The 9,949-nt window shown below is 41.3% G+C and overlaps 1 protein-coding gene and 1 long non-coding RNA gene across 7 annotated transcripts in view; one reads left to right on the top strand and one right to left on the bottom strand.

Annotated features, from left to right (window-relative positions):
• Positions 1–5,850: 5,850 nt before the first annotated feature.
• The window catches only part of cadm4 (cell adhesion molecule 4), a 199,305-nt gene continuing 195,206 nt past the window's right edge, over positions 5,851–9,949 (bottom strand). For all 6 annotated transcript variants that reach the window (XR_007140157.1, XM_027153494.2, XM_027153497.2 and 3 more), the window contains one exon: positions 5,851–7,803. Coding sequence is in view for 5 of the 6 variants with exons in the window: in XM_027153494.2 (XP_027009295.1) it covers positions 7,694–7,803 (110 nt within the window). In the remaining variant the exon portion in view is untranslated. The remainder of the gene's footprint in view (positions 7,804–9,949) is intronic.
• The window catches only part of LOC125140859, a 21,607-nt gene continuing 18,374 nt past the window's right edge, over positions 6,717–9,949 (top strand). Inside the window, exon 1 of the long non-coding RNA XR_007140159.1 lies at positions 6,717–6,847. This is a non-coding gene — a long non-coding RNA (uncharacterized LOC125140859). The remainder of the gene's footprint in view (positions 6,848–9,949) is intronic.

Consider the following 9,949-nt stretch of genomic DNA (forward strand, 5'->3'; position numbering starts at 1 on the left):
TTGTATTCAAACTTAATTGACCTCAGATTTCATTGCTATTTGATTAAATGTGTCGTTCTTGTGTGTAGCCTGAATAAAATGCATAGTTCACCACTAATTGGGTTCTTTTTTTATATTGGAAACAGTGCTGACAAAAAAAACGACCCTGTCTGATATTCAAATTGCACAAAGGTCTTGGCTCCCTTCCCTCTCATTTCGCCCACTCACTCTCAGTCTCCCTTTTTTAGGTGGAAATATCTGGCCAAGCCCCTCTTTCGTCCTGAGCATTTCATATTTCGCTGCATTATGATGAGTGATCCCTTTTGACTATTGCTTCATATGTCTCAACTGTTCATCTCTCTCTCTCTCTCTCTCTCTCTCTCTCTCTCTCTCTCTCTCTCTCTCTCTCTCTTTCTCTCTAAAGCTTTTTTCTGTCTTCAGTGAAGTGTAGGCCACACAGGTCTCTTGCCGCACAGTGCTATTGAAAGGTGGGGGACGAGAGAGAGAGTGAAAAAAAAAAAAAAGCTAAAGTTCTCTTAGATGGAAAGGGCCATTCGATTGTACTTTGTGCTTGAAAAACCTTTTTGTTCCCTGCTGGCTAGAACAGCTCCCCGCTGTTACCACACCACTTCAATCAGTCCATTGGATTTAATATTTTATATAAACCGGGCTTGAATGACGTCAAGTCAAATTAAAAAAGAAGAAGGAGCAAATCAGGTAACTAACATTCAGAGTGTGACTTAAGACTTAAGACTATCCAAAGCAGAGTTTCCCGCAGAAAATTTAGGGCGGTAGGGTTGGGCGGGTGGGTGGGGCTTCTTTGTGAGATAAACCACGGACTATGTACTACATTTAAAACTTATTAAAAACATGCACGTGCAACCTAGCTAGCAGGTGAAGAACTCAAACAAAAAATCACCAGATAACTTACTTTAAATTTGCAAGAACTATAGACTAATACAATAACAGGCTTAAGAAAATGTGAATGGTGCTTGCACATGGCAAGTTCCCTTCATCGTGCTGAGTATTTTGATATATGACATGTCCATGTTATGCTTATTTTGGGGGCGGGGCTACACGTGACGTCAGTTCCCCTCATCGGGCTGAGTGTTTTGATACATGACATGTCCATGTTGTGCTTATTTTGGGGGCGGGGCTACACGTGATGTCTCGTGAATACCCGGTGGGGTGCCAATACTTTTGGACAAAAGTTGTTACTGAAATAAAACTTCGTCCGGAGTAAGGTCCTAAAGTGTAATTTGGTGTAAATCGCTCGAAAACTTGCTGAGTTAAACCTCCAAAATTTAAAATGGAAGTCTATGGGGGAAAAAAAGCCACTTTGAGCTTCCGTACCGGGAATTCCGGAATTCTGATCGCTTATAAAAGTCATAGCATACCTCTCCTCAATGAGCCGGTCGATTTGACACCTCATTCATGGGTCTAGGACAAAAGCTGCGGGACAAGTTACGCGCCGAAATTTTGTCCGGCACAATAACAAGAATGTTGCTTTGCAAACACCATTAATAAACTCAAAACATAAGTCCACTTACAGTTCTCACGGACACACGTTTAATCAACTGGCTAGTTATCCTCCAGACAGTGACAGACCACGTCTTTCTCTCATTTCGGCCATGTGGCGTGCGTAACCGCTTGCGGTGTGTAGCACGTCCGCACTATTCTCCGCGATGTACTTGACGGCCTTTTGCACAGCGGAACGACCAATTAAGGCAATAGGGTTTCCCAGCTTAGGCGGGTTGTAATGCTACAAAATTCCTTTTGAGGATCCAACAAAGATAGAAAACAGACATATGCTGGCAACAAAAACAAGACGGTTTAGAAGAATTTGGAGATTAATCTTACTATAAGTGTTTACTCAACATAAATATTCATTATGGTAAAGTTTGCATTAGACAGATTTTAATTCGCCCACTAGCGTGTCTAGGCGTTCCTGCTCTTTCTGTTGACGATGTGTAACGTTACATTTAAACAAAATTAACTCCAATTATTAAATTTTAAGTAAATCAGTATTTTCATGTGGTATTTTATAGCTAGGTGTTTTATAGCTAGCATAAAATCCATAACCTGTGTGTCTGTGTGTGTTCATTATATCAAACCCCCCCATACCGTATTTTTAAAACATTATTGTAGAACTCCTTTACAATATTATGTTGTAGTTGGATGGAAAAAACAGGAATTTTAAATATTGGTTCTCATCAGACATGATTTTGTTTTATTTTTTAATTTCTGAATCCAATCAACCATCCATTTTCTGTAGCACATATACTTCTCAGGGTTACAAGGAACCTGGTGTCTATTTTTAGGGGACTCGTGAGGACCCCCTGGGCACACAATAACTCATTATATATACAGCACTGTGCAAAAGTTTTAGGCAGGTGTGGAAAAAATGCTGTGAACAAAGAATGCTGTCAGAAATATAAAAGATGCGAGAAGAATGTGAGAAGATCTGTGGTTAGTTCTCCAAGATGTTTGGAACAACCTACCAGCCGAGTTCCTTTAAAAACTGCTGCTGTTTTGAAGGTAAAGGGCGGTCACACCAAATATTGATTAGATTTAGATTTCTCTTTTGTTCATTCACTGCATTTTGTTCATTTATGAAAAGAAATGTTTAAAACTTCCATTTTTTAAAGCATTCTTTGTTTACAGCATTTTTTCACACCTGGCTAAATCTTTTGCACAGTACTGTATATGGCTGGGGGGGGGGGCACGGTGGGTTAGTGGTTAGCACGTTCGCCTCACACCTCCAGGGTTGGGGGTTCGATTCCCACCTCCGCCTTGTGTGTGTGGAGTTTGCATGTTCTCCCCGTGCCTCGGGGGTTTCCTCCGGGTACTCCGGTTTCCTCCCCCGGGCCAAAGACATGCATGGTAGGTTGATTGGCATCTCTGGAAAATTGTCCATAGTGTATGAGTGTGTGAGTGAATGAGAGTGTGTGTGTGCCCTGTGATGGGTTGGCACTCCGTCCAGGGTGTATCCTGCCTTGATGCCCGATGACGCCTGAGATAGGCACAGGCTCCCCGTGACCCGAGGTAGTTCGGATAAGCGGTAGAAAATGAATGAATGTATATGGCTAAATATATTGTAGACTTGACAATTTCCTGCTCATCACATCACCTCAATACATATTTGCTATATATTATAGATGAAAAAGAATTGAAAACTATTATAAGATTATGTTATCTAAAACCTAGGCTTTGTCTGCTTTAGTATTTGAAACCATGATGGCTTATAAGTGAATGACTAAAGCTCTGAGCTGGGCTGAGCTGTGTGCCAGGCTTGAGGAAGGTCAGCACACATCTCCCTGGCTCAGTATGCAAGTTTAATTAATAGCTCTCGTACTATTAAGTCAAAGTGACTGGACGTGTTCTAAAACATTTTTCTAGCCATCTGAAGGGCTTCATTAGTTCTAATGAGTAAAACCGATGAAGCCCTTTCAGATAAGTGGTGTAGAGGCTTAACAATTATAAATCTACTGACTCTACTGACACCGCCGAAGAGCTATAACCACTCCGACTCAAGGCTTCATCAGTTTCTCTCAGTATTAACTAATAAAGTGCTTCGGATGGAGGACGAAGCATTTTCAGCTTAGTCACTACTAACACTACCGGACATGAGAATGTGCAATACAAGACTGGAAAAGATTCACAAAAGAAGAACGGTCTGACGTCATCGGGCGAGACTCGATGCGATTGTTGAGAGCAAGAGATATCCGACCGGTTATAAGGCGTTCCTATACTTTTGCATTCGTAAAAATTGAGCCACCAAAGTTGTTAAACACATTTAGATGTAAATATCAGCAAAAAAACAAACAAAAAAACAAAACAAAACTGGAATTCGGATCTATCTTTTCATATTCACGGTTTGATCTCAAACCCAAACGTTTCACTGTAAAGCTAAAACAGTAGATTTGACCTTGACATAAAGTTCACATTATATAGATAAGAAGGCAACTTGAACAAAACGCTGCAGAGAAAATGAATAAAGGCACGAATAAATATATACGTAGGTTTCACGGTTCATGTAGTTGCTTATATTTTATTCATTTCATGTTAAATTAAAAGCGAATGATATCAATAAATACCAGAGCCTCGGTTTGTCTGTGCGTCTCGACGGAGCCTGAATGCAATTATCTCCTTTTTCACGTTTTGAAGCGCTGGAATATTTTTTGTGATGGAGATACAAAGGGGACCAAAACCCTGATAGCACTAGAGAAAGTCTTCTATTTTGCATTCGTTTTTTTTTTCTTTTTCTATTTAATACAATTTAATTTTCATTACCTGATATTATTAATAGCATCCAGAATGGAAAGCAGAATCTTTGAAATATTTTTTGTTTTTTTTTAGTATTATTAGGTTCGTCCCTGTTTGCTTTAACGGTACTGTGGCTCGGGCTGCGTGGACTCCAGATGTTTGTCCGAAACCTTACGATCTATTTTTTGTTCAAATCCATCGGAGTGTCATCTGAGAACCTGCTTCAATAGATGATGATAGGTGACACTTTTTTTTGTAAAAGCAGACAAAATGGTCTTGAAGAAGAAATATTCAGTTTGTACTTTTGTTAGAACTTTTAGATATTTTCCCCTGGATTGTAAAAATGGTTTAATTTTTATTTTTATTGTATTGTTAATTTTTTTTTCTATATCATGGTCCCAAGTTGGGGGGCACGGTGGCTTAGTGGTTAGTACGTTCGCCTCACACCTAGAGGGTTGGGGGTTCGGTTCCCGCCTCTGCATTGTGTGTGTGGAGTTTGCATGTTCTCCCCGTGCCTCGGGGGTTTCCTCTGGGTACTTCGGTTTCCTCCCCCGGTCCAAAGACATGCATGGTAGGTTGATTGGCATCTCTGGAAAATTGTCTGTAGTGTGTGTGAGTGAATGAGAGTGTGTGTTGGCACTCCGTCCAGGGTGTATCCTGCCTAGATGCCCAAAAGACGCCTGAGATAGGCACAGGCTCCCCGTGACCCGAGGTAGTTCGTATAAGCGGTAGAAAATGAATGAATGAATTGTCCGAGGTTCCAGATTTTATCAACGTGCAAAAGAAAGACATTTTAGTTCAGGAAAGTTGGTAGACAATTTCATCTTGTGCAGGTTTTAAACAGACCTGATCAAGCGACTTACAGTACAAGCAAAAGGTCTCAGTGTGTAGAAAGAGAACATTTTGATCATTTCCTGCACTCTCTCTCTCCAACACAATGCATCAGCTGCTTGCTCATGTGCTGTATGATCAGACTGAAAAGAAACCTTGCACCATATGTCCCTTTTCCACACAAGTAGCTGATGAGTGGATTCAAAGCCTTTGGCGAGCTTAAGCACATAGAGAAACGGCTTTGATTGCTTCTTGACAATCATTCTTTATGACAGGCTTCTGCTGTGCTTCTGCATTGACAGAGGACAAACACATCGATCAGCAATCCGCCGACCTCCACCGGCTTTGTAAACCCCAACTCCACCAGCAATAAACATTCACCAAGTGTGTTCTGTCAAAAGCGGGGAATTGATTGCATGGAAATAATGGTGGTGTAATGGACTATCTTTTCCATAGATACTTCTCTCTCTCTCTCTCTCTCTCTCTCTCTCTCTCTCTCTCTCTCTCTCTCTCCCATCCTCTTTATGATTCATCGCTTCAGCTCTTCTTTATTCATTCTTTCATCTTCATTCATTTTATCTCTCTTTGTAAGGCTGCCTCACTCCATTTAAATGACCCCGCACCCACACCCCCCGCCCCATCCCCTGCTCTCTTTTATAGCCCCATCGATCTCTCTGGCTTTTTATTTATTTATTTATTTATATATTTTTTTCATCAATCACTCTTTCTTATATATATATATATATATAAAAAAATACATCTTCGACAGGAGGATTTTTTTTTTGGAGTATGTTTTATTTTGTCGTGCTTTGTAACTTTTCCTCTATAAAGAAACACGGTTAGCTATATCAACAGTGACGTGAAGACTATTAAAAATCATGAGTAAAAGACAAGAAGGAAGGACTCAGACAATTCGGCACACAGACGATGAGAGAAAGAGCGAGAAATACGGAAAAAAGGATAAAAAAAAAAAGCAGCGAAAAAAAAACAAAAAAAAAACAACCAACATGGGGAGTTTATACAATTTAAAACATTTACAATTATTTTAACAATAACAACAATCATAGTCCAAAATAATAACGAATATAAAAACAAAGGATCTTTCAGAGACAAATGAAATGATCTTTTTTTTTTTTTTTTCTGGTTTTCTCCATTTTTTTTTTTTTTAAAGATCGCACAACTGTATTTTGTAGGTATTTCACTAAGCTAAATTTTTGTGTTAGTATAATAGCATCGCTTGGTAATGCGCTCAAAAGTAAACCTTCTGGTTCACTTTTTCAAAGATGAATTTAATTTACTGAACTTTATTTTTTTTTTATACAAATAATCACTTAAGAGATATGTTTCATTGTCAGTGTGTGCCTGTTTGTATCCTCTGTGTGTGTGTGTCTATACATATAAGGAGGTCTATATAGCATTTACACATACTGTATTCTCACTGTTATTTTTACTACACATTACTCCTTTAAGCCTCGCGCCTTCTCCTACAGGTTCCCAACAGCACATCCTTTTTAATTCTGTGGCCTCTCGGGTCTTCGGACTCGCGTAATAAACGCTTAACTCTGAAGAAAAAATGGGGAGAGATAGGGACTGGGGTGGAGTGGGGGTGGGGGTTTCTGTGATGGGGTTGTCGAGGATTAGAAATCAGAAGCTGAAGAGATGTGGAGAAGGTGATACAGGATCAAAGAGAACCTCAGGAGGGATATGGGCTTGATAAGTGTGTGTGTGTGTGTGTGTGTGTGTGTGTGTGTGTGTGTGTGTGTGTGTGTGTGTGGATTACTAAACGCCTGATAATGGAAAATAAAGGAGCTCCAGTAGCAGGTGAATATCCAGTGTAAATACTAAACGAGGGAAGCACGGGCCACGCCATGTCAGCTTTTATAGCTCATGTGCTCTGTTTATATTTGCGTCTGCAAAGTCAATAGGTCGTAAGTCGGTGCTGCTCTGCTGGCCTGTGAGTTATGGCTATTTGGTTCTGCTGCCTACTTACTGTTTAACAGAATGTGTGTGTGTGTGTGTGTGTGTGTGTGTGTGTGTGTGGGTGGGTGACTGGGACCAGTGCTTTTTCTGTTTCAGATGTCTCTCTCCATTTTAATTAGTCTCGCTCTCACTCTCTCTCTCTCTCTCTGTCTGTCTCGCTCTCTCTCTCTCTCTCCAGTGGCGCCCCCGGAAACGTTTAGTAGGGGTAGCCAGAGGAGGCCACAGCAAATCTTAGGGTGGCACCAAAAAAAATAAAAAATAAATAATAATAATTAAGTGTAATGCGTGTTATACTTGTTTAGTTTTGTTTCTCTGGTGGCACCAATCAATCTACAATCTTTTTTTTTTTTTGGCTGCAGCGTATGCTTCATTTTATTTATTTATTCATTCATTCATTCATTTATTTATTTATTTTTCACTTCATGAACTATTCTATGCATTCAAATTCAAATTCATACTAGGGGTGGCCACAGGGGTGGCCAGAGTTTATAACAATGTATATTTTGGGGGCACCCCTGGCTCTCTCCCCTTTACATGGCACTGCTGTATTGGTTTGTAAGTGTGTGTGTGTGTGTGTGTGTGTGTGTGTGTGTTTGTGACATGTGACATGAGCTCCGTGGCCATCCTCCAGGAGCTGTTACAGTAGATACTCCTTCTTCCCTTGACTAGTGTCGTTTCCGTTGAGAAATGCTTCCTGCACCTCCCCGTGTTCATCGAGGCCACTCGCCTCATGCGTGAGGTACGAACCTGGAGAGAGAGAGAGAGAGAGAGAGAGAGAGAGAGAGAGAGAGAGAGAGAGAGGAGGAAAGTGATAGAGAGTTACGAGGCATTTACTGCATTGTGGCACCATTTTCACATTTCTGTCCTCTACTGCTGTTTGTCATCATATATCATTTCTATCCATCCGTTCTGTACATAGATGCGACATTTCAGCTAAAATTGGCTCTGATTCGGATGTAAATGTAGGAATAGCGGTGCCGTTAGATCATCAGAGTGATTTTAAATGTTCATAAAGGCTAAGAAGAAGTTAGGGTTTTGATCAGTCATGTACAGTACACACACAGCTGGTGTAAATAAACAGAACTATTTATTACAAAATCTGTGAAAGTGACGTGACATACGGCTAAGTGCGGTGACCCATACTCAGAATTTGTTCTCTGTGTTTAACCCATACAAAGTGCACACACACAGCAGTGAACACACTCACACACACACACACACACACACACACACACACACACACACACACACACACACACACACACACACACACACACACACACACACACACACCATGAACGCACACCCAGAGCAGTGGGCAGCCATTTATGCTGCGGCACCTTGGGAGCAGTTGGGGGGGTTCGGTGCCTTGCTCAAGGGCACCTCAGTCGTGGCCGGCCCGAACCCACAACCTTAGGGTTAGGAGTCAGACTCTCTAACCATTAGGCAACGACTTCCCCTATCCATCCATCCATTATCTGTAGCGTTTATCCTACACAGGTCTCGGGGCACAAGGCGGGGGACACCGTGATCAGGCTGCCAGTTCAACACAGGACACAATCACACACACACACACACACTAGAGACACTAGAGAATCTAGAGATGGGACACAGCCTATAACGCATGTCTTTGTATTGGAGGAGAAAGAAATCCCTGAATCACAGGGAGGACAAGCAAACTTCACACACACACACACACACACACACACACACACACACACACACACACACACACACACACACACACACACACACACATACCCTGTGGAGGTGGGAATCAACAAAATAAGAGCACATAGAAAAATCACACAAACAGTAGAGGATTATACAGCCAGTGGGTTTTCAGTGGGGTCTGTCTGTGTTTCCTGTTACAGAAAATTAGACAGTGCTGCAATGTGAATTTGTGGGACACAAAACAAGAGGAGGAAAAGAGATGAGAAGTGCTGCAGTAAGGGAATGGATCGAGTAGATAAGGTGGTAAGAAACGGAATCACAAAGTCATCAATTAAGTTCCAAACACTTCCTGACGGGACGTTCGGATCGGATCGGTATCTAGCATCAGACAACACTCAGAGATTCGAGCTTTCTATTATAGAAATTAGGAACTAAGGCACCTTCATTCCTAAATACCACTAAAGATCTGCTACTGCACCGGTGATCACCCTCAAGACAGATTAGCAACACAGCCTGATTAAAATGCTGGCTGCCTTCTTTCCATTTCGTTTTCTAGACGAAAAAAAAAAAAAGAATTCAGACTCACGATTTAATTGTCAATTTGGCACATCACCATGGGCCCCTTCTACAAATCACAAAAATAAACCACTTCTCATTACAGTCTGGCGAGGGAAAAGGTTCAGCAGCCTGTAATACGACTTCATCACCTGACAGCTTCATCTGATTGACCTGCGGAGCCCGACATCGGCTCCTCCTTGCTCGGGGGCCCATTACCGCGAGAAGTCCATTACCGTGAGAAGGACGTAACAAGCAGCAACTACTAATTACTCACAAACGAATCGGATTGGAAAAAAAAAATCCTCCTCGCTGACGTTGTACGAGGGCCAGCAAGCAATCCAACACCGTACGTCCTTCCGCTCCGAAGGGTTCGCCTCATTGTGATCCTACGCTTCCAAAGGTGGCTTAATTAAAACAATCGATCTCGTGTGCTTGGCTTTTTTTTTCTGGCACGTTAATAAAAGGCTGATGAGGTCATTAAAACCGACGTGTTAAAAATGGACGCTAAAAAAAAAAGAAAAAGAAAAAAAAACACTTTCCAATTTCCGTTTAAAGAGGTGTCACAGAGAGGAGTTGTCTGATTGATCACGAACACTTGATTACATCAGACAAGGCAAGGTTACAAAAAAAAAAAAAAAAAAAGACAAACACGATAATTACG

The sequence above is a fragment of the Tachysurus fulvidraco genome, chromosome 3, assembly GCF_022655615.1.
Source record: "Tachysurus fulvidraco isolate hzauxx_2018 chromosome 3, HZAU_PFXX_2.0, whole genome shotgun sequence".
Classification (NCBI taxonomy): domain Eukaryota; kingdom Metazoa; phylum Chordata; class Actinopteri; order Siluriformes; family Bagridae; genus Tachysurus; species Tachysurus fulvidraco.